This window comes from Biomphalaria glabrata, chromosome 14 (genome assembly GCF_947242115.1).
Source record: "Biomphalaria glabrata chromosome 14, xgBioGlab47.1, whole genome shotgun sequence".
NCBI lineage: Eukaryota > Metazoa > Mollusca > Gastropoda > Planorbidae > Biomphalaria > Biomphalaria glabrata.
The window spans coordinates 5563852-5589032 of record NC_074724.1 but is presented as its reverse complement, the minus strand read 5'-3'; the positions used below and the strand labels follow the sequence as shown (position 1 = coordinate 5589032).

The window sequence follows — 25181 nt, the reverse complement described above, 5'->3', positions numbered from 1 at the left end:
TTTAATCCTGGGTTGTTGTTTTTCAGTTATTTTTATAAAATGCCTCTTGGTTATTACATCAACTATTACTAAAATGTCAGTCCAACAATTTTGTCATTTTGAACAATGAAAATAAACCAGAAATAGTTGGGGTTTTTTTTTATTCATTTGATTAATTTTTTGGAATAAAAAGAACTGCCTAAATAGGATTCCCATGTTAAAACTATTTCACTAACATTCACAGCCCCAACATTCTAAGTAACGACTGATGTCATCATAGGGATAAATACACATGATCATGAATTAATGATTTAAAAAATAAACATGCACATTGCCAGAAATTGTTGTCCTACAAAGCTCTGACCAGTGATTGCAGTTTCTTTATCTAGAAGTTTTTACTCCAATTAAGTAAGAGTATGGCATATAATTTAATGAACTAATTAACTGAACACTATTTCTATTGCATGCTTTCACTTCTACAAGTGTGGATGTAGCTTATCTTCTTATCTTATAAATTACAGACATTATTTCAAAACAGAAGATCATAACCTCCTACTCATTTCATGTGTCAATCTAGTCATGCATGTTAATTAACTACTTAAACTCTGCTTAGTCATTGGTTTTCCTGGCTGATTCAGGCAACCCATTCCATGCTCCAAAAGCACTAAACACCATACTTGTAAGAATTCATCCTAGCATATGGAATAAGAAATGTGCTTGTTTAACTTTTTTTCATGAAGAACTAGTTTTATTAGATAGATATCTATCATTGGCTCTTACCAACTTGACATAAAATATATAAATGCACATTGATATTGAAATTTACAGAAACAGCATGAAAACAAAACTGAATGTGTATTATTCATACGTTTTTTTTTTGTCTGTTTTTAATTCATTTTACACAATTTTAAACTAAATAACTTAAATAATCCTTTCGTAATGAAATAAAATTTCTAGGGAAGGTCTGGGGTGTAAGCCATATTTAAACTTTTTTTTTTCTGATATAATTTCTTTTTTTTTTCTCTTTTAAATTGCTTTCATTTAGTGCATCTTTCATGCTAATGCAAGTCCCTTGATAGTTAGCCAAGTAGTATATGCCTCTCCGCCACACACTCTAACTCATTCTCCCAAATTCAGATTTATTTGATCTGGTTTCAGAATCAAAGAAAAGAATTTTAAAATGAGGCAAGGAAATTATTTTCTGTTCACTGCAGATTAACAGAATAGCGAAACAAGTCAAATTAGCAACATCACAACTTCAAGTCAGAGAAAAAAGCCTAATTCGATAAGCCACATTTTAGGTGACATAAAACAAACTATAAACTTGTATAAATATTTTTAAACATCTTTAAACAACTTTACTCCAATGATTATGTATAAAACTAATTTTAATTTTCTACTCCAAATAAATATCAAAAGGCTCAAAATGTTTCTCAACTGCATGTTGTTGGAATAATCAATACAGGTACACAGGATTTAAGTACATTTCTAATAATCCAAACCAGTGGTTAAGATCTCATTGATTATCCAGCAGCAGACTACAGATGAAAATTCCCCAAAGTTACAATATGAGATTTTGAACATTGCTTTCCTAAGGTTATGAACACACAGGATGAGAACCTCCCAATTGAAACACTATTCTATCTTAAATGATTGTTTTGGTTCACACAAACATTACACCTTAAAAGTAAGAGGTTATAATAGAAAGATATAAAAAAGACAATCTTTCACACACATAAAAAAAAAAATATTTAGAAACCAAGATTCTAAATGAAGTCACAAGACTAGACTACTTAAGAATGAACATTGTGGCATGAGTGCCTATAACATAGATAACTATAAGTTGCCATCAACATTTATCACTAAAAAAAAAAGACATTTTAGTATCAAAATTAAAAACCCATAAATGAAAATTAATAAATACACAGATTGAAGAGATTTCTTTTCTGAAAAGTTTACTAAAAGTGATTAACTTTAAAAGTTCATATTCAATGAAAATACATCACACAACCTTATAGCAGAAGCATCAGTTGTTTCAAGCATGAATCAGCAAATACTTAGACATAATTAACAAAGCAATACTTTAAAGACAATATTCCTCATGGCTTTAAGTATACACCAAACAAAACAAAAATTTACAATACACATAAAGACATTTTATTTTCTCAATTAAAAGCTAGCCTTTCTTAAGATCTAAGTCAGAAAACAATCCCTTGAATCTTGATTGGTTAGGCACTTGATCACAAATACCCAATGTAACTTTTTTTTTTATTGATGATGATCTAAAAATGTATTGTTATTTTCATTTGTTTATTCTAGTCACTTATGAGCACTCAAATCAAAATAGCTTTAATATTATTTTATATTTGGAATGAAAAAAAAAAATCTAAAATTCTATTGGTAATAGAAACCAGTCTTATAAGCTTTTTCACTGCTGATGTTCCAATTTATTGTGTTCTAAACTGCTAAACTATTACCGTGGTTGTACTTTATAAGATGATATTTTAGTCAATACAAAAAAGTACAGAGAAGACTGCAGGGCAAAGATGACCCCTGTGTGACTTAAAACACTTAGTAACTACTGCATTGACATTGAATGGGGAGATAGCAGAATTCTACCCAAACACTAATTTGTCCCTTGACTTTCACCGTAGAGTGCTTCACAGTTCACATTTCCATATTCCCAACAAAAGTTACAGACAGATGACATCCAAAAATAATAATTGCTAACAAATTCTTATAGACATTAGCACAGTATTTATTTCTTTTTAGCACCATTGACAAACATAAATAAAACAGCTTGCACAGTTCTTAGTTCCCTTGTTTAACATCTATAAAACACAATGAATGAATGTCACCATACATATTACTTTTCTACTGATTTCATGAAATTAATGTCTAAGCATTAAAAATGTTTACAATGAAGCTTTAACTCAAGACAGTGAAAGAAGATTCTATCAACCAAATGTCTTAGAAAATTATAAGGACGTCATTGTCTAGGTTATTAAAGATATCTTTCAATGCAAAAAAGACTACCAATAGTCATGGTGTTTAAAAATTTATCAAGATGACACACATAAAGATCAACTGTATTTTTAACCAAAAAAAAATAAAAAAATTTTGTGCCAATTATCTATCATAAAGATAGAGGTGTGAGGTTTGGGGGGACATGTCCTATGGGTAGGAGTAAGATGGAGGCTAATACAAGAAAAACACAAATAAGAATGTCCTTGTATAACCTGGCACTGCACCTACATGAAGGACCTCAGTGCAGTGGCACCAGCTTGGAAGAGGCTGTAGACATTGCTGGTGACTGAATTCTACAGAAGATATTGCCGCCCAATGTGCCAGACTACGAGGGATATTCAAAAATATATCTTCTATTTCTGTAGCTATCTTATTTGTATGGACTGGATGAGAAGAAACTAACACATTGTAATACAACTAGATATAAATACAAAAATCCATGCATTGGATAAAAGGAAAAACGTGTACTTAATACAAAAAAAAAAACAGATTATTTTGGCCAATAAAACATAAATACATCAATACTAGTGCAGATGTAATCCAACTGAACTGATACAACTCAAACAGAAGACTGGACAGAATACATATCTCAGATTTAATTTAAATATCATAGTCGTACAGAAGTCTGTACCATGGATTAACCAACATTGAATGGACAGCATACACAATGGAAACAAGTGTTGTACCAGTGTTGGTACAATGGATTACTTCACTTCCACAAGCTTCACACTCTGAGATTGAATTCTAAGTTTTAAAATATTCAAAACCTTGTAAACAAAATAAAGTCAAAAGGGTGATGGGGAATTATGGGAGCAGGGTCTCTTGATTGTTTTATGCAAACACAAATAAATTTTGCAGAAGAGCAATAAAAAAAAACTGCTAAATAAATACAAATCATTTGTAACTACAAGTAATAGTTGTTCGTTTAAAAATTGGAACTATTTCATTTTTTCAATTTTCTTTTTGCTTTAAAAAAAAAAACAACCTATGGGTAAAAAAAATATCACAGACTTTATCTGAAAATGTTCATTGCTTTTCCTTTAATTTAGGAAACAATTGTATAACTTAGTTTCAGTCATAATATAACTTGAACAACACAGCATACTTCTTTTTGGCCACTTCCAATGATAGAAAACAAGAAAACCTTTATCTAAATGACATCCTCCTATTCTTTAACCCTTAAAGTGCTGAGCAAAATGGAATTACAATTCTGATGTTTAGAGGCTAAACTGCCACACACGTTTTAAGGGTTAACATACAAAAACAAGTCAAATAATGGCATTTAAATGAAAAAGTTTTCAAGTCTGAACTGAAAGAGAATGAAAGAAACATCCTATGTTTAAATGTACTTTAAGTTGACCAATTTCAGTTCATTTCTCTCATGATGTAATACTTGCATGCTAATACTATCACATTCTCTTCAAGTAAAAGTTCTAATATAATAAAAAACAATTAGTAACAAAATAATTAGCTAAAAGCAAAGTTGTTTATATAAAATAAATTGTCTATCTACAAAACTAATGTACATTAACCATAATGAGCTTCAAGTATTAAAATTAAATGTTGAAATATTGTTTTTTTTTTTAAATCAGTTCTTGAGAGAGGAACAATTGTACACATATGTAGGCATTAAATTCTTAACTTCAGTGGTTTGATCTGGATGACTGGATCATTAAGATGACTCTTTACCAACTCTTTTCTTTCTCACTGTGAAGTAAATGAGACAAGTTATTAAGTCAAACAAATGTTCAACACAATCTTAAGTTGTCCAACCTTTTATGGCATGGTGCTACATAAATTTTGGACAGGCACATCTGGGGCTACATCACAAAAAAAATTTAATAAATTAAGTCTGGTGCTTCATTGTACATTTTGGGCAGAAGTTCTGAGGGGCTGGTTCATGGCCCACTGGCCGCAGTTTTGGGATCAATAAGTGTTCTTTAATTAACTGAATTGATCAGTTTGATGTAACTGTATATTAGTTATGTTTTCATGACCTGAAAGTGCAAGGGGTCTAAAGATGAAAGAAAGTGTTTTATTGTTGGCAATGTAACCTTAGAACTTTTGTTTTTCATTTTTGATGAAATGTCATGTACCAAATGAACAAACTAAGCCCTTCATCTGCAGTGAAGTTGAATGAAAGCTCATGTTCTTCCGTTCATGAAAATGAACTTTTCAATAAAACAACACTAAATACATAGAATAAATCAGCTGTGTTGAACTCAAAGAGCTAGTGTCAAAGCCAAGTTTGTACCAATGTTGACAAATTATAAACTATTCCTACTATTCCTAGTCAACTATTACTGCTTCACATCTATGGTCATTGACTGTTTGTGGGCTGTTTCCAGCTTTTTATTTTTTAATTGCTTAGTAGCTTCTGTTTTAGATTGTAACTACAGAGGGTTATATTCCAATTATTTTCTCATTATTTAATAATAAAGCAGAAATACTAAAGAGGAGAAGCTCTATACAGTGATATTTGTTTAATACTTTTCCCCTTCTAGTGTGGAAGATTTTCTGCTTGATTTGAAATTCAGTTATGAATATAATTCATTGCTATTCTCTTAAGACACTAATATGACTTGTATATCAATTGTTTTGTTGGTAAGCATAAAGAATTTCAAAAATGTGAAATATGCTAACGCAAGGCAGGCCCTGGAAGAGGTAAGTCATCAGTGATGCTGGGGATACTGGAAAGACATGGGAGGAGATATAGAAATCTGCTCGAGACCCAGTTTGGTGGACAGGTTGTGGACCTAAGCTCCCTGGGAGTTCACAGGACTACGTAAGTCATAGAATGGCAAGTTGTTTACTAGTAACTACTTTAGAGAGAAAGCATTACACTGTAATAGCCGTTGTATTTTATGTTAATTAGCACTTACAGGCATCAAGATTTTCTTTTAGTTTGTCATTAACTTTAATCCTGGCCACTGGGAATTCAAAATGAATGCCGAGACGTAATAATTTACTGTTTTCTTTCACCAGTTTGGCGATTTCCATTTCCACTTTATTGCCAAGTACTTCTGGTTTCTGTCAAAGAAAGATCATAGTATAATTAGCACAGAACGTACATTTTAGAGAAAAAAATTAGGAAAATTACATTTTAAACACAAATGTGAACAAACAATGCTTTGCGATTGTGCACCAGTAAATCAACAAACTGTTGTAAAATAATTTAAAATAAAATATCCCCTTTCAGATCTATAGGTCAAACAATGTAAATGTCATCTGTTTCTAAGGCCAATGGTTAAGAGGCTATAATATGACAAGCCAACAAACCTACTTTACTTTCTCCAACTAAAGTAAGTTACCCATTAGATTGGGTGGACTCAGGGATGTCCTGAAAATGAAAATCTCAGTCTCCATCAATTTTCGAAACCAGGACCTCTTGGTTTGAAGCCAAGCGCTTTACCACTCAACTATTACAACCCATAGAAAATAAGATTTAATTTCATAAGGTAGCCAAAGTTCTCTTTTTAGACCCTTCAATCTTTATGGCAGATGATATAAAGTTCAATCCGTTTCTATGGCCAACAGTAAACAAAAGTGTCATGTGGACAGCACAATGACCAAGTGCCTTGACTTTTCCCAATTAATGTCCAGTAGAGTTAGAGTTAGATTAAATGGACTCAATGACGTCCTGAAAATTCCCAAGTTCAAAATCATAGTCTTCACCAAGAATCAAACTCAGTTCAAAATCAAAGTGCTGTATAACTTGTTCACCACACCTATAGACAACTATTAGAAGTAATAACTGATGCAATGTGACATAGGATGCAAAAAAAAAAGAATTTTATTTATGCTTGCATTTCTTTTAGCTTTGAAAGACTTGATTTGTTTTTTCAAAAGTTATATTGAGGTAATTATTTGTATTTTTAAACACAAATTTTGCAAAACTTAATAGTTTTTTTTTTATACACTCATTTATTTAAAGACTAAAGTGTCGATGTAAATGAGAAGAAACCTTTAATGCGATGGAATACGAGAATGTGACCTTTCAACTCATCTGTTTTTTTTTTAAATAGCTTGTACTATTTCATAAGAGTAAAAAATAGAGTTCCCTGACCTGGTTAGCAACTCTCAACTCTAGTAACGACTGTGTGACATTGGCTGCCTTCAGGAGTTCCACAATACCCTCTCCTGAGATGAAGTTAGACTCCACATTGACTGTCTTTAGTGTGGAGTTCACACGCAGAGATTCACTCAGAGCCTTCAAACAGAAACATTCAACAAATAAAACTTCAGAATTAGCTTTCAAACATTCAACAAGTATTGCTGTTATTAACATTTCAAACAGAACAAAAACATTCAACAAAATTAACAGTGTTATAACATTTCAAACAGAACAGAAACATTCAACAAAATTAACAGTGTTATAACATTTCAAACGGAACAGAAACATTTGACAATTTTAATATTATTACTCTATAAGATAATAATGAGAAACATTAATGCACAGTACCAGAATTGAAATCATTTTATATCTAACACATTTTGAACTTTCAGGTAACAAGTGCTGAAATTATAGAGTCTGTAAATTTTAATCCCTAATAAAAGTTTAGCAGAAATAAAGCCATACAATGTACCTTGGCCACCCTGTCTGTGGCCCCAACACTGGCCATATCAAAGCGGACACACACTGTGTTGTCTTTCAATGCCTCACAGACCTCAATCAATCTCTCTATTGAAATGTTCTGTAACCAAAAAAAAAAAAGTCTAGTTACAAGATTTTCTTAGTATCACAAATATAGGTTAGTAATGTCTTGTACAATTGAGAGGGAAAAGAAAGGGAAAGTAAAAAGATTTTTTTAGTACTATTATCTAGTTGTTTTTTTCTTTCCATCTTCTACCTTGCTGCCTTTCAACTTCTAATACATGACGTCTGCAAGCAGACCCAGAGTAGTTAGAAAAGGGGGGGGGGGGGGGGGGGGGGAGAGACAAACAAGACTCTTTGTCCAAGGACTCTACTAATGGAGGACCTCTTTATGATTTTTAAAAATAAATGTATCTTAATCTTGTGTATACCTAATGGAAGGTATTTGGAGGAAGATGGAGTCCACATATACCCAGTTGTGGTGGTGGTCTGGTTGAAGCAATCTCTAAAATTTGTGAAATCATAGGTCAATAGATGAGATTTCTCCTAAAGCCAAAGAATAAGCCAGATACTCTTGTCCCCTTGGTCTGAAGTATTTGGCACAGTTATCAGGATCTACATTAACATTGTGAATATTTCAGTTGCTTGGTCCTTTACAGTAGAAGCATTCTTTCACATTTCCTGCACAAGCAAAAGTTTCAGAGAAGTCTTTTTCATTCCAAAGTGTTTGACACTAATCCTGTCACAAGCCCGAGACTGTTCAGTGTAGAGATAGACAAATAAGCAATGATATTTTGTACACATTTGATCTTAAAAAAGAACGTGACAAACCTTAATGTTGTTGAGATTTAAAGATGTGACAAACCTTAATGTTGTTGAGGTTTAAAGATGTGACAAACCTTAATGTTGTTGAGGTTTAAAGATGTGACAAACCTTAATGTTGTTGAGATTTAAAGATTTGACAAACCTTAATGTTGTTGAGATTTAAAGATGTGACAAACCTTAATGTTGTTGAGGTTTAAAGATGTGACAAACCTTAATGTTGTTGAGGTTTAAAAATGTGACAAACCTTAATGTTGTTGAGATTTAAAGATTTGACAAACCTTAATGTTGTTGAGATTTAAAGATTTGACAAACCTTAATGTTGTTGAGATTTAAAGATTTGACAAACCTTAATGTTGTTGAGATTTAAAGATGTGACAAACCTTAATGTTGTTGAGATTTAAAGATTTGAGTTCTTTGTTGTTGTCTTTCAACTGTTTGATACTCTCCTCCACATCAGTCATGTTGGGAGCTTCGTCAGGGATGATCTTCAGTTTCTGGGCTTGGGCATAGCCTGGGAGAACCAAAATGTTTACAGACCTCATCATGCTAACACTACCACAAACAACTGAGGTCTAAGTGTTCAATACAATTATAATAGGCTGTCTAAAAACCCAAACCACAATATCTTCAATTACAGCAACTCAGAATTGGCTTTACTTCTGAAAGATGAGATCAAGTTGATAAGACACGGAGGAGGGAAAGAAAATGTGGCACTATGATATGACATTAATGAGTTCAATTAGAGTGATAGAGAGTAACAAGGAATGAGAGGGTAGAAATGATAAAACCCACAGGCCTAATACTAGTATTGATATTAAATTATAGCTTTTATAAAGCGCCACTTTAATGCTTATAGCATGCTCAGAGCGCTTTAGTCCAATCTCATTTGTGGACCAGTGGGGGGAAGGGGTATCTAGGAGTAGGTTTTTCCATGCTGCCTTTAGGTGCTCAGTAAATGTTAACAATTTCATTTTAAATCAAGGTACAGGGCTATGTTGCATGTAAACATAGATGTAAGCAATGAAGCCCTATTTTGCCTAAATTTGTTCTACATCTAGAAGTAACATCTAAAAATAGATCAACATCTAGGTCTGGTTTGTTTTTTTTTTTGAGAGAAAAAGAAAGTTCCATAGCTAACTGAATATTGCGTGCCAGCAGATCAAACTTTTAAACTTAGTCTTTGACTTTGTTTTGTGTACTTATTATTAGTTTGTAGTTATTCCGAAGCCGACAAAGTCTAGTAGACCAAAACTTGTATTTACTGTAGGTGAAAGTGAAAAATAAAAAGTCTGACACTGGCAATCAGACAGACTGGCATTTACCAGCCAGGTTTTTTTTTAAATGTAATTTTGCAATCTTGCATCCATGTGTATAATAATTAAAATGTCTAGAAAATGTAAAGAAGAATTCAGTACTACCTGAGAAACCACCTTCATGTAATGGCCTGTCCTCTAGTGAAGCATAATACTGGGTCTGTGTCAACATACTGTGAAACCCAAGCACAGCTAGAAACAAATGTATATTGTTAGTACAGAACTTGAGAAACTGTCAACATTAAGATAATGGTCAACACTGGGCATTGGATCTGGAGTCTGGATTCAAACTCAAGCACCCTCGATAGGCTGCCAAGTGATTTTTGCCACTTAGCCACACATCCCACAAATTTACAATTCATAGATTAATGATAATAAAAAATATAAAAATTTGTTGTAAATACAAATATAATATAGATTTATATATTTTTCTGAAATATTTAATCTTGATTTAGGCCATCACTCTGCAATGAAGCACAGCCTTTTCATAGAATCTATACTGTAAATTTTGTAACTACTAAAAATCCTCTCACCTGCCAAATCAACAAGTTCCTCCTCACTAGCCGCTGTCAATATCTCATCCCACTCAGTTTCAACAGCAACATCGTCTTCATTAATAGTTGTCTTCTCCTGTTCTTTAGGAACAAATTTTTTTCCTGCAGGGATTATAAAGCACACAAAAAGTAATAAAAATTTGAAAACAGCTTTCTTTTCTTCTATAAACATAGTAAAACAAAAGCAAGACCTAAAATGTCTGAATGATTATTTGGAACTTTCTCAGGTTCTGCTAATTCTGCTAATGTCAATTCACTTTCCAATTAAATGTGGTCTTAGAAAGAGTTGTAATGTAATAATATTTATTGTCAGTCTTCAAAAATAAAAGATTATTTTGCTTGACTAGCCTAAATATCCTGCAGAATGGCACAGGATGATGACAAGCAAGATTCTAAATCCAAATCACTATGACAACAGTCTGAAGCACATACAACAGTGCCAGGATACAAGCCATTTGAAAATATCTTGTGTAACAGATAAGACTATTCAGCAGCTTGTGCAGATTTGGCTAAGTAATATTCAGAAAAAAAAAAAAACAACTAGTCTTTTTTATTTTTGATAGCTAGTTCAAATCAAGAGTGCAGTTCAACCCAGTATTTCAAGTAAAAACGCTAAACATAATAGAATTTAGAGTTCGTATTCCAAAATGAATTTTTGTTTGCAAACAATGACCTTTATTTATATCTTTGTCTAGCAATGTCCTGACCATCACACGATGATGATAACTACCAAGACATGATTGAAGACAAGCATACATACACATCAAATAGAAAAAGTGTGTTCAGACCTTTAGTTTCTTTGGTGAAAGGCACGCTGTTTTCCCAATCTTTCTCTTGCTTTGCCTTTTCCTCTAAAAAGTGAAGGAGCTTCTGTCGGTTGAAAGGACCTGTGGCCACTTTGGAGGTCTGGTCTCTGCATCTTTGTGATGGTGGGAGCAAGGAATTCTAAAACAGATGCAACCAACAATTAGCACTAATATAAAGTGATATAAGCATAATAACAATAAAAAAAATAATTTTCTGTACAATTATTCATAGAAACACTGAAATTCTAAATTATAAAAGTAAAGTTCCTCTTTCAGACCAAGCAATCTATAGGGCAGATGATGTAAAGGTAATCTTTTCCTGTGGCCCACGGTTAATAAGGGTGTCATATGACCAGCCCAATGACCAACTCCCTTTACTATTCCCCATCTAATGACAGGTACTTGTTAGAGCTGGGTGGACTCAGAGGAGCAGTAAAGATCCTGAAGTTAAAAATCCCAGTCTCACCAGGATTCAAACCCAGGACTCTGCCAAGTGCTTTACCACTCAGCCATCACATGTCCTAATTCTAGTAAAAAAAATTTAGTAAAAAATCACATAATACAGTAAGTATACTTTGGCTATGTTCATGTCATCTTTGTCTCAAGTCCAAATTAAAGTTAATAAGTTGAATACTTACTCAAAATAATTTACTCTGAATTTGGATAATTTTTTTTCTCTAAATTCCTTCATAAGGCATTTTCTTTGTTCCTTTTTGGTAAGGGTGATGAGGTTATTTATACATTTTTTTATGAAGAGCCACAGAAATATACTTAAGTTTTATTTCATTTCGTCTTTACAGTGTTAAAAAATAAAGCAAGTTTAGGTAAAAAGATATTGTGAATAATATCAAGGGAGATCTTAGCATTAATAGTAATTGTTTTTGAAAAATTGGAATAAATTTAAACTTGGTTTGGTTTAATGAACATTCACATAGAAAAAAAAACATTCCTTTTATAATTTTAGTTCTTATAGTTTTTTGTTTTTTTTTAATTTCATTAATGACAATCAAATTTTTTGATTATTTATTTTAGAAATTATCGTTGTTAACTGTTCTGTCATCTAATGGGTCATAATCATTTTCATTTCAATGCATGAGAAAAATGTAACTTGATATCTGAATCTTATTTTTTAAAAAAGCTGGTTAGATTTAAATTATTTTAATAAGCTACTTTGTAGAAACCTACATCAGGATCGAAATCTCCATTGAGTTCTTCTATTTCCTCGGCTGTCAAGGCATTCAGCAAGTCATCCAAGTTCTCTAAACTGATGTCAGGAACATCCACACTGGCAGCTTTATTTAAGACACTCATTATGGTGACAGCACAATCCCTGAGAAAAGAAATAATATTAATACAGATATAATGCGCTTTTTTTTTGTTTATGTTAGACAGGTATGACTAGTTTGGGGAAATTCCTTCATTGTAGAGTCTTAGATTTCAAATCCTGTTTAAAATCACAACTATGTGTAGCAAGTATGTGCCTTAAGCCAGTGTTTCTCAAACTCTTAGTAGTGGCACACCCCCCCGGCCCCAAAATTTTTTACCAAAATTCAGTTTTCATCCCCCTTATAAGCCGGGGACCTGGAGGAGCGCTATAGACTCCTACAATGAAGTCTGGGAAGGTTTCAAGAATGAAATGAAAAAGAAAGTAAATTATAACATAATTTTACGGTTTCATTTTTCATTAAGATTATCTGTTATGGCTTTTCCGCAGTGTCGAACCAATCAATGAAATAAACAGGAGGTAACCTTCAACTAAATCAGGAACACCGGCGAAATGCCAAACAATCAATATAAGTAGTCAACGCTAGTATCAAACAATAATAAACACTTTAATACTTAAGAAGGGATCCTTCCAATGTCTTTCATTAAAGCTGTATATCTATTATTTTGTTATTCCTACTGTTCTACACAAAGCGTCTTGTTTGTAGCGTCACTCAGAGCGTTCTTATTTTTTAGAGATCTGTCACGTCACTTGTCGCTAAGTAAAACTTTCCCCTTATTTCCAAAACAAATACTAAATACTAATCATGTCACAACAACTACAATATTAAGAATTGAAATTTACAAAATATCTGATTTCACTAAACCTAGTCAAGAAATAATGCTTCATACAGAATCTTTAGGTGTTTTGTATACAGAAAAGTTCTTCCTGAAGATAGAATTGAAGATGCAGAATTTTCCATTCCATCCCATAAAAGGGTCTGGTGGGATTGCCCAAGCAATTACAATGAAACTATAACTTCATGTCAGGATGTAATGCCTCCTTGAGAAGAGGTTACATAGTTAAAGAATCACTGCCTTAAGCTATATTTATAAAGCACACAAAATATTTTGTTTAAACTGTCAAAAGGGTTCTCTTTTTCTCTATATTTTTGATTATCTTCAAATACTTTGGCAATGTTCTTAAACACCCAAATGAAGCTCAGTGTTTTAAATACATGTTTTAAATACATGTCACTCTGTACCACTCTGTATGAGTGCTATCTGCAATGATTTTAATGTCAATAGCAATTATATATTGATGTGATTTTAAAATGTGAATGCAGTGTGCCCAAACCCACATTATAAACTCAAGACACCAGTCATATTTATGACTGGCATAACAACCAAGACTAATTGATGAGTACAGTAGTCTGGGAAATCAGGCTTTTCCTGCATCTGAAGAATTGCTGGTTGGATATTGTTTCAACCTCTAGAGATTAACACATTTTTACATTTATTGATATCTGTCACACATCTTTTGGGTTATCACTTCTCAGGTTCTTCCCTTAAAACTCAGAGTATATATATATATGTGTATATAAAAGTAAAGTTTCCCCTGTTCAGACCTTGCGATCTATGGGGCAGATGATGTTAAGGTCATCTGTTTCTTTGTATAACAGTTAATGAGCAGGGTGTTATGTGGCCAGCACAATGACCAACTGCCTTTACTTTCACCAAATAAAGTCAGGTACACATTAGAGTTGGGTTGACTCATGGACGCCCTAAAAAAAATCCCAAAATTCACCAAGATTCGAACCCAGGACCTCAGGTTCAGAAGCCAAGTGCTTAACCACTCAGCCACCAAGCCCCACATAGAAAATTCTCATAAGATAGTGAGACCAAGTAACAACTCACCAAAAACACTTTTATCACTTTCTCTCTAGTTCAGAATTTTTTCCCAGTGTTTCACAACAGATTTTGCTAAGTGACCCAATGTCACAATATGTCACAGATGAGCCTGTGACAAGATCATAGGTCATAACTCTGTTGTTTCTAATAACTACTTCTTTTGTGAGTCATTGTGAACATAATATATATGTATGCTTCTTTCTTAATTATGTAGAAGTACTAGTTAATAATAAACTAATTAGTAAATATACAAAGTAACATATATTATGCCCTGAGCCATTAATACCATTTATTTAACTAACAAAGAAAAGCAGTAGTAGCTTTTGATCTACACTTTGCTATTACTACAGTAAAGCAACCAGCATATAACATGAGCTACATTAATCAACTCAGTACAGAAGTAAGAAAATAACCTATAGATGCTATTACTACAATATTCAACTCAGTCAAGAAGTAGGTGTTTGGTCTATTAGATGCTGTAATCCATCCAGTTAAGTAGTAGAACTATATTGTAGACTATGTGAAGTATTATGAACCATTCACAACTCAAATTGTGGGAACAACAAAATCCCTTAGCATGGAAAGGAAAAAAAAAAAAGATTTCTCTTTATACTGACCTACTAGATCTTGTTTAAAAATATTTTTACATAACATAAAGACAGAAAGTAATGTACACCTAATTTGCTGGATTTCTATGTTGCTGTTCAATAAAAGTATCTAGCTAGTCAAGCATTTGGTATTCACTTTTCTCTAAATCTCAATTACTCCCACTTTGTCCTAAATAGTGGCAGAGAAAATGAAAGTCAAGTGAGGGGGGAAAGAGTCATGAATATTGCTCTTTAAAAAGGGAAAGGATATAAATAACGTCCAGGTGACAGGAAGTTTTGAAGACATGAATAGAATGAAATCTAGCAGTCAATATCAATGCAGTCAAGAGAACTGAGAGGGAGGATATGAATAATGTTTACCTAAAGTAATGAATACAGGGAAATGAAATGCATGCATATTTGTATATTTTCACATGCTTAGATTTTTAATGACTTTTGAGTTAAGGGGGGATGGCTAATGGCTTAACCCACCAACAACCCCCTTTAGATTTGAAATATAATATAAAGCATGTATTTATATAATAGATTAATGTGGATTTGGGCAGAATCCCATTGATTAAGATAATGTATATTAACTTGATCAATAAAACTATTACAACCATAATGTAGTAAACTAATGTAGTGACCAATGCTTATGTAATAACTTTTTGACCAATGTTTTATATATATAGCCTAGTGATTTATGATTATAAATATCCTTTCTAGAGACCACGGGTTTATAACATAATGTAACGGTTGATATCCTTGGTCCTGCCTTATGATTTATATCGCTATGTAAGTCAATAACGGTAAATATAATAAAGTAGTGAAATATGGTTTAGTAAAGGCGTATATCATAACAGAGACCTATGATTTAATCATCAGGTTGTCAGCCTATGGTTTATATAAGTGATGCTGAAACTCTTGCTAGTAGGTCACATTCAGCCCATGGCGTGTTGCTAGATGGCCATTCTTCTACACACGGTGCATAACCAAATTGCATATGGGCGTGAAAAAAAAAAGCCTTGATGTTTGGGTACATCTGGTTTAAATACAAATTATTACACACCCCCTTCCTTTTCCCACGATTTCACTCCCTCCCCCAAATACAATATATAAAGCTTGTCTAACATTACATCGATAGAGAGACACCCACATGTAACCGAATATACTAAAAACCTTTTTTCATTTTCTGCGATCCATATTTACCATCAACACGCTGATGGCGTAAACGTATGACGTTATTACCACACACACACACGCGCACATAAACATACATCTAAGACATCTAACCGTGACACACACGCGCTAACACTTTTCACGAACCAGCGCTAGTTCATCAAGCAGAAGACTGAAAGGTTAGCATTTACACACTCGCTCCCCCACGTCCTTGCTTTTGACTTACATAGATCTCTAAGTATCGACATACACGAAGGCCATGCTACAAGTAAAACGATCATAATTAGTCATCTACGTGTATATAATACTTACGGGTCACGCCCTGAGGTACACTACGCGAGACATACATACGCACACTTTTGCATGTTTACATGCATATTATATATATCTGAATCATGTTAAAAAAAAAGGTTTTCCTATGCCTACATAAAAGTAACCAAATAACTAATACGCTACGACGACTTACGTGTGCTTACTAAGGAGACGTGTGTCACCACAAAATGGGGGGCTATTATTCAATGATAGAATGATTTTAACGAGAAAATGCATATATATCTGAATCATGGAAAAAAAAAAAAGGTTTTCCTATTCCTACATAAAAGTAAACACATAACTAATATGCTACGACCACTTACGTGTGTTTACTAAGGAGACGTGTGTCAGCACAAAATGTTAGGCTATTATTGAATGATAGGCTTATAAGGACAGGACAGAAACAGAATCCAAACTCCCAGGGAAAAAAAAAAATGAATGAAGAGAACGCACCGTCAAGGCCTCAATGATTGACACGTGACATGCCAGAAACCAAACGCAGAGTGAGGACGCCACAAGCTGCACTAAAGTGAACCTCGAAATTTCGAAAGACTAATATTTGAACGAATGAACGGATTCCCCCCTAGTGTCTGGACACACCGACTACTGCCTTCAAAGTAACGTTTCCTAATTGAGACATAAAGGGATTGCGGGGTTTAGTACACTAACGTCTGTGGTCAAACATTGGTATACAATGGAGATGTGTGGCCAACTCAACGACCAGACGAGACTTGACCTAGCCAATTTGGAGCTAGGTGGACTTTGAAGACATGATCCAGCGACAACTCCGATTGACAAGGATTTTAAAACAGCCATCAAAACCTCAAGCCCATTTATTTCCCTTCACGAATGAATTAATTATAATTATAATTAATATGCAACACCAGCTATAATGCCCCGATAACAACCATCAATAGATTATATTACAAATAATAGTGGGGTTTTTTTTTGTAATAGTTTTTAAAAAGAAACATTGCATAAGGTCAATGTATCAAAACGACGAATATATCTGTTTAGTTATGAGAGTTACAAGTCAAGATAAAAATTCTGAGTAGTGTCGCTGGGTAAAATCATGATAAATAACAAAACGCTGATGAATATTTTAGGTATGGGTAAAAAAAAAAAAAGACTTACTGTGACCCCCGCCCCCTCCAATATAGGCTAATTTTTTAAAGTCATTTACGCCTATTGTACATGGAACGGGAATCTAGCTGCTGGACATTAATAGCCCATTGCACAGTGCCTAGTAAAAAAATAATAATCTCGTATCCCATCAAGTCGTGATTTTTCCCTGCAGAAAATCGCTGCATGTAGTCGCGCACAGTGTACTCTATCCACTAATCACACAACTCAGCAGCAGATCTACTGACGGTGTGAAAAACAATCCAGCATTCGTGGGCTGAGCAACCTACAACGCGAGGGGAAAAAAAAAGAGCGAGCCTGGAAAAAAAGAAAAGGGGGGAGGTGTCAGGAATACAATGTAGGTCAAGAAACAACGAGCAGAAAGATTTCCACAAGTACTGGTTCCAATCTCTCTAAACTACTAGATGTCTATATGTTTGGATGTCATTAGTTTAAACTGTTTAGGTGGCCCAAACACACAAGTACTCGACCCACTCACTCTTGGAGTCGGTCAACTCAGATACGCACGGCTAAGCAAAAACACGTTATCTCAAGGTCTTTTTGACCTATCGAAGAAACTGCAATCGTCTCCACCACATCAGGATTCGAACACGGGACCCCTAGTCTGGAAGCCAAGCGCTTTACTGCTCACCCACCGCGCCTCTTGAAATCCTTTTTAATAAGTAATTCGATAAAACTAGAAATTTGGGAAGAGACGGGTGAGATTCCCACTTGAACACCCCATTAACCTTCGGACTTGAAGACAAGCCTTATTATTATAGAGTGAAGAAGAGAAAATGATATAAATAAAAGATAAACACTAAGTTTACAGACAAAATGAACAATGTCAAGGACGCACGACTCAAAAGATCAGCGTTGCCAAGTAAATAAAATTTACTTTGTGCTACAAGAGAATAAAAAAAAATTTATATATTCAAATATATATATAGTCTGCTACTATTTCCGGTATTTTGCACACCGGATAAGCCAAAATCTAAGTGAGTTAGTCAAAGCGTTGCCTCAATCCTCTATACAGGCACTTATACTTAAGCTACCAGTAAAGCCTCAATATTAAATTATATCATTTATGAACAAAAAAAAATCAATAACAACGAACAACCAAACTGAACATCATGCATGCATTGGTTAGTCCTCTTTCTTCATAATACAATTGAATAACGAAGAATATATACGTGTTGAAATAGATCGCTAAAGAGGAAAGCTGTGGTAGTAATGTATAGTAAAACATATATGTAAAAAAAAAGACTAGGGATCAGAAAATACAGTGTGATGAGGCCAAGAAAGGTTTAGAGAAGCAAAGAAAATGTTAGCAGTTACTAATATACAAAGCAATCTAAAGTTGACGGATTGTGTCACTGTAAGTACCCACACTAGACACAGAAAAACTAATGCCCCTTCGATTTTAGTTCTGGAGGATTTTTTTTATAAATTTGGTACTAAAAAGGGTATTTTAAAACAATCTAAATTCAGTGTTTGTAGAGAGAGACTTTGAAGAATAGAAAATGTCCCTGATGTAGAAATATCTTTACTCCAAGCAGCAATATAAGAATCATTTGGTAGTGGTCAGGGTTCTAAAAAATGTGACAGCAAATCTAGTGCCCCCTGTGCTTCTAAGCTTGTCACAAAATGTTACCAATCTGACAAAATACATAGTACTGGGGGTAGTAATAGAAAAAAAAAAGGCTGACCTAACAGCAGAGTGATCAACAATCTAATTGTTTCACCCCCCCCCCCTAAACAGAACTAGTTCCATTCTTTCATTTGTAGTCACAATGAAACTAAACAGGTTGATAACATAAAAATACCCTACAGTAACAAAGAGGAGGTTATTGTGTCCGTCTATTGAAGATGACCTTTCTAGTCAAGATAGGAAAAGGTTAGTACTATACTTTTACCACCCACTGAAAACACCAAGGAAAGCTAAACCAATTAGAAATAGTAAGACACTTATTTGCATTCAATAAATGAGTCTATGGGTCATCATGAAAAATGTAATAACTAAGTCAATAGCTTCTTACACATTCATACACATAACATTTTTGCCTTTTTGTTACTTGGGTATGAATGCTTATTTTGTGTCATTCTACAAATTGTTTGCACTAATAATATATTGTTATAGTGCAATGTACAAGTTTACATTTTTGTAAGCCTACATGCACTAAGGCTCTGAGCTGGGAATAGTCCAGGTATCTGTACCTGAATCTTTTATAGTGTCATTCTATTTCTTGAAGAAGGAACCACTGGCTAACAGAATTGTAGTATATAAAGAAATCTGAAACCAATTCTGCCAAAGAGCACCTCAGATAGAGAGTAAGAAAGGTGTTGGACAAAGAGAGAAACGAGCAAAACATAGTGAACAAAGAGTCTCTTTCTTAACCATATTGAGAAACTTTTCTGGTGGTCGAAGGCATTGAGTTACAATGTTGTGATAAATTATTAACATCTGCTAAGAAAAGTATCAGTAAGGCCATGAGAATCAAGGAAGCAACTGTGTATCTCAAGAGAAATTAAAAAAAAAAAAAAAAAAAAAAAAAAAGCTCGGGGTTTAATTAGTCATCTGAGTTTTATAACAAGATAAATTTTTAATATTTAATAATGCAAGTTGAGTACCAAAGTTACAGTTAGATGTTTAGGGATGTCTATTGCACAGTATTTGGCCTTTTTACAGTCATTATAATTTCACATTATTAGCAGGGCTCCATAGTTTTTGAGTTTGTTGTGTTGAACAGTGATAGCAGAGAGTCGTAACAATAAGACCAAAAAAAAAGTCAGTGAAAGTGTAACATTGTCACATTTAGACACGTATTATATGTATACAATTCAGAGTAACTTTCATATTATTTGTATGTAATTTGAGGAATGTTTCAATTTTTATCATTACTGTAATAAATACTGGTATATTATTTATTATAAGTAAACTTGCTATATCTATAGCCTATAGGAAAACCAACGACTTGACAGAGTTAAGTCATTGATTAACATGCATGACTAGCTTGACACATGAAATGCATAGGATGTAATTATCTTTTTTGTTTTAAGTAGCCTCTGTAATATTATCAAAAAAAAAAATAGACTCAAGATTAATCTAGATTAGATCTATCTAGATCTAAAGTCTGGACTGGAGACACCAGACACTGAGACAGATACACAGGGTGATACAGAGTGAGAAACTTTCTTAATCTTAATTAAGAATATCCAGATAGATCTAATTAAATACTATAATACTATCTAGAAATCTAGATCTATATATATAAACTATATAAAAAATATAATTATAGATCTGGCTAGTACTAGTACTACTACTAGATCTAGCTAGATTGCTGCTAGATCTATTATATATAATAATAATATTATAATACTAATACTAATTATAGCATTAATAATACTAAAATCGTATATATAATATATAATAATATATATTGTATTAATATTGTGTATATATATATATATATATATATATATATATATATATATATATATATATATATATATATATATATATATATATATATATATATATATATATATAAATACTAAATAGGTCTAACTCTAAAAACTAGTAGATCTCTAATACTAAATACTTTATATTATATGTATAAAGATAATATATTGATATGTTAGATCTAACTTACTATTACTGGGACCAGCAGGTGGTAGAATACTATATTGTCTATATATATATATTCTAGCTAGATCTAGTATTACTTAATTACTAGATCTAGTAATTATAGATCTAGCTAGTAGTAGTACTACTAGAATCTAGATCTAGCTAGTTAAGCTAGATTGCTGCTAGATCTATTGTTATATTTATATTATATATAACATTATTATAAATAATTATATAGTAGAGTATAGAGTAATACTTACTAATACTTACTAAATAGCATTTGATTTATACATTTATATACTAAAATAGTATATATTGAAATATTGATATAATATAAAATGTATTGTATACTTTATACTCTACAGTCTACTACTACAGTCTACAGTTAAACACTAAAACAGTACTATTACTACTATTTTCTATACTTATACTTATGGATATATAGATCTAGAATACTTACTTTACACTATTTAGTTAATTTAGTCTATTAGTTTGGAGTACTATTATTATTACAGACTGAGACTCTATTATTATTAAGAATTAAGTATTAATTAAGTAGTATTAACGTTTTAAGATTTATTATCACTATAGTCGTATAGAAGACTATAAAAGTACTGTACACTGTGACTATACTCAGTATACTCACTATAAGTAGTATATAAATAGTAAGTATAATTATAATTAATAATAATTATAAATTATACTCAGTTATTTATTCAGTACTTAGTGACTTAGTCTAGTTACTGCTTGAACTGCTACTGATTACTTACATACTTAATATGTAACTATTTAACTAGATTAAAGGCTCTAAAAGAAGCATCAAGGTAAATGCAGGTATATATAGCTATTATTGAATGCATATGACTTACCAAGTAATTCGATATCCTTCAAATGTTAGATAATATCCAAAGAATTATCAGTAAAGGGATTGTAAAGAACAGGACGACTTAGGCTCCAAGTTCTTCAGTATTAGGGGGCACTTCCTGCTAGTCTAATTTTGATAAGCCGGTAGTATCGATACCTGTTTTTTCTGCATGGTAGATCTAAATACTAAACAATTTTTAAAAAGATTTTTAAAAATAAAATACGGTGAAATTTCGCATTTTACATATATAAAAGATACTAGATCTATATCTTGAATTTTAAAAGCTTAAATATTTAGAAGAAAAAGATCAAAGCTTTTGAATTTGTGGAACCTAGATTATATGTTTTTACAAGTACGGAAGTAATCGTTTAATTAAAATGGATCTAAATTATTTGTACCAAAACGTGATTTATGTAATATTTGGTTCCATAAAGATTAGAGATGATTGATCCCACACAGTATTCGTTAAAATTAAAATCATTATAAACGTTTTATAATAACTGTCTGGGATTATCAGACGTCCGAAAAAGAATGACGGTCTCATTGAATTAAAATGCAAAAATGTCCGGCTTCTACTGATACTTATTTTGTTATTTATTGAAATGATAGATTATATAGCAATACAATTCTTTCCTTAATCAATTCTATTCCTAATACACATTCATAAATGATCTTCCTTCGTGGTCGAAGATGAGCACAATTTCATGAACTCAAAGATGGCTATGGAGTCCAATCTTCACTTCGAAAAGCCGGCCGCATACAAGGCACAGATAGGTTGGTCTCTAATTGCACGTTTTTTTTCCCTCAGCTTTTTATTGCTCTGCGTTTCTTACTAATGGTTGATCTCTTTGTTTCATAACTTAAAATACCGACATTCACGACTTCATGCCACAAGAAGTGACCAAGAGTTTACTAGTTTTGGATGTTAATTCCACTTTTTTTTAAGGAGCTCTTGAGAGTGTCTTTATATCGCTTGTGTTAACCAGAGACCAATGGTTACCTTCGATGAAGTCCAGTAGGGAATCGGCGCCGGAGGCGCCATTATCCCGTTGATGGTTAGAAAGGCTTTTATCCAACCACCAGGCCTGGACATGGGGTTCTTCACCCCAGTCCTGTCTGAGGGCACCCAACGGTAGGCGGCCATAATGGTTGACTGACTGGCAAAACCGGGCCGTGCCGTGTACACAGCGCACCGTCCCCGAATCTTAAGTCACCCGCTATAAGTGTCAGGGACTGCGCTAACTGCGGGGAGCTTGTCTCATATTCCTATACTGTAACCGCCACTATTCCGTGCAAGGGCCGCCAATCCAGCAATCCGGAACTGATGACGACCCCCTTGTGGAACGGCGTGGCGGACTTTTTGGACTGGGTTGCAGGTTACTTGTTCCATCCCCACCCCGAGTGAGATAAAAAAAACAAAAGCTCACCCAGGGAGACCTGCTAGAAGGCCTGGTTCGCTACTCGTTCTTAGCCTGTCCAGATCCACCTCTGGATGTTTCCACCGGAGGGCCACGCTGAGGCGACGGGTAGCTGGAAATCCTCCGGACCAATGGTTACAGAAGGCCTCATCAATGACCTTCAACGTCACAACCTGTGGGCAGTGAAGACCATGCAATAGCTCGTAACTACGTCGTACAGACCTGTGACGAGTCAACGAGCTTTTGATCTCCACTGCCCACAGGTTTCGACGTTGCAGGTTAGTGTTCAGGACTTTTATGACGAGTGGTCTCTGATGACGCCATTGAATGAGCTTTGCCGCACACATCTCCCATAAAAGAGTCGTTTAGGAAGATGATTTTAAGGTTTGGACCTACAAATTTACATGTACAGCTCATCGTAGTTGGGACTTTTTTGCTTTTCATCTGTGACAGCTGTAAAATCCATTAAATATGGCATGTGTTCAAACCTATTCACCAGGGGAATTTTTATTAGCGGCGGCAGAAGAAATTCAGCTTTTTTTACTCACATATAAATGATTTAGTTATACTTTTTAGGCACATAGTATCCCCAAACAATTGGATATTTACATAAAAGATGTTGTTTGTTAAGTCATGCCATTTGAAAGGACAGAAAGATGACTTTTTGGACTAATTTGTTCATGAACTGTGGTATCGTATATTCAAGGCTGTTTTTTTTTTATGAAGAAGTGATAGGAACTGCGAATTGTTATTTTGAAAAAAAAAAAACAACTTTTCACAGTCGCAGCATTGTGGATAAAATTGGACTCTTCATTGAAGTTAGATAATTGATCAGATTTAAATATCATGCTCTGCTATAAATTAATAAATTACGAAGCAAACAAAAACAAAACAATTGGAAATTCCGAGTTAGAATAGTGATTTATAAAAACATAACACCAAGTGGGACTGGCGGTCTCTGACGTCATCATCCATTTACGTCATAACATCAATGAAAGCACTCACTGCACCATTCATTCAAAAAGAGAATATACAATGTACATGAAAGGATTCAACTTCGAAGATGTAACGTATACACCAGTGATTCCCAAAGTGGTCTATATAGACCCCCAGGGGTCTATGAAGACTTCCAAGGGGTCTACGAAAGTGAAAAAATAAATTGGGGGTCTATGAGAGGTCCACGGGGGTCTACGATAACAGATTTTATTTAAGTTGGTCGTGACTTTAATTCTTACATTTAATTAATGTAATTCTGTCATACTATACACTAATATATCATTTGCACCTTAGTTAATCCTTTAAATATTTATCCTGATATTCATACAAAAAATTGTATTTAATTTCAAGACTTATTTAAATAGCTTAATTTTGTGTACTTGTAACTAATTATATAATGTTTAACAAAAAGAAATATAGTCTGTACAGCAATAATTATTTAAAATAAGGATTCATTCTTTCCTTGTCAAACAAGCGGTTGCCTAAGTGACTTTTTAAAGACGATATGAAACCAATTACGTTGGAGGATCATCTGAGATGATGCCACCCTTACAAAAATAGTTAAAGATTTGAAAAACTTAAGAACACTCAAATAAGGCGTAGCGCTTGCGCTATAAACTGCATAATGGTCGCAGTCTCCTTATTTTTCCACAGGGTAGCCCACGAAACCTTTCTCACGTTTGGGTAGGCCCAATAGTTGCAAGGCAGCAAAGATTGAGTTCTGTTGTCCTTCTGCTAGGTGGGTAGTCAGCCAAGGTTAATGAAAACAGTTCCGCAGATTCAATATTTGTGCCACACGTCAAGAAATACACGAGAAACTGCTCTTTGCGCAACATTTTACAATGGTACTTATTACTTGAGG

At 33.5% G+C, this 25181-nt stretch overlaps 1 protein-coding gene across 3 annotated transcripts; it reads right to left on the bottom strand.

The window, feature by feature from the left end:
• Window positions 1-37: 37 nt before the first annotated feature.
• LOC106055285 (tropomodulin-1-like) lies at window positions 38-22047 on the bottom strand. Of its 3 annotated transcripts, none has more exons than XM_056009983.1 (10): window positions 21910-22047; window positions 12284-12428; window positions 11081-11237; window positions 10272-10394; window positions 9844-9930; window positions 8806-8936; window positions 7593-7700; window positions 7073-7216; window positions 5889-6036; window positions 38-4713 (listed from the first exon to the last, which is right to left on the bottom strand). In XM_056009983.1, exons 2-10 carry the CDS (start codon window positions 12407-12409, stop codon window positions 4679-4681), a joined length of 1059 nt encoding a protein of 352 aa, XP_055865958.1. In that variant the 5' UTR covers window positions 12410-12428; window positions 21910-22047; the 3' UTR covers window positions 38-4678. The 3 variants fall into 3 exon arrangements, with proteins under 3 accessions (XP_055865958.1, XP_055865960.1, XP_055865957.1); XM_056009985.1 differs by lacking the exon at window positions 21910-22047 and adding an exon at window positions 16614-16633; XM_056009982.1 differs by lacking the exon at window positions 21910-22047 and adding an exon at window positions 14830-14963.
• Between the last annotated feature and the right edge of the window lie 3134 nt (window positions 22048-25181).

Bases quoted from the DNA above. Each gene is read 5' to 3' on its own strand.
- LOC106055285 (XM_056009983.1), bottom strand. From the start codon at position 12,409: ATGAGTGTCTTAAATAAAGCTGCCAGTGTGGATGTTCCTGACATCAGT. The intron at 10,395-11,080 runs GTCTGAACACAC...TAATCCCTGCAG, and splicing joins TTTCACCAAAGAAACTAAAG to GAAAAAAATTTGTTCCTAAA. The intron at 9,931-10,271 runs GTGAGAGGATTT...ATTTGTTTCTAG, and splicing joins GGAACTTGTTGATTTGGCAG to CTGTGCTTGGGTTTCACAGT.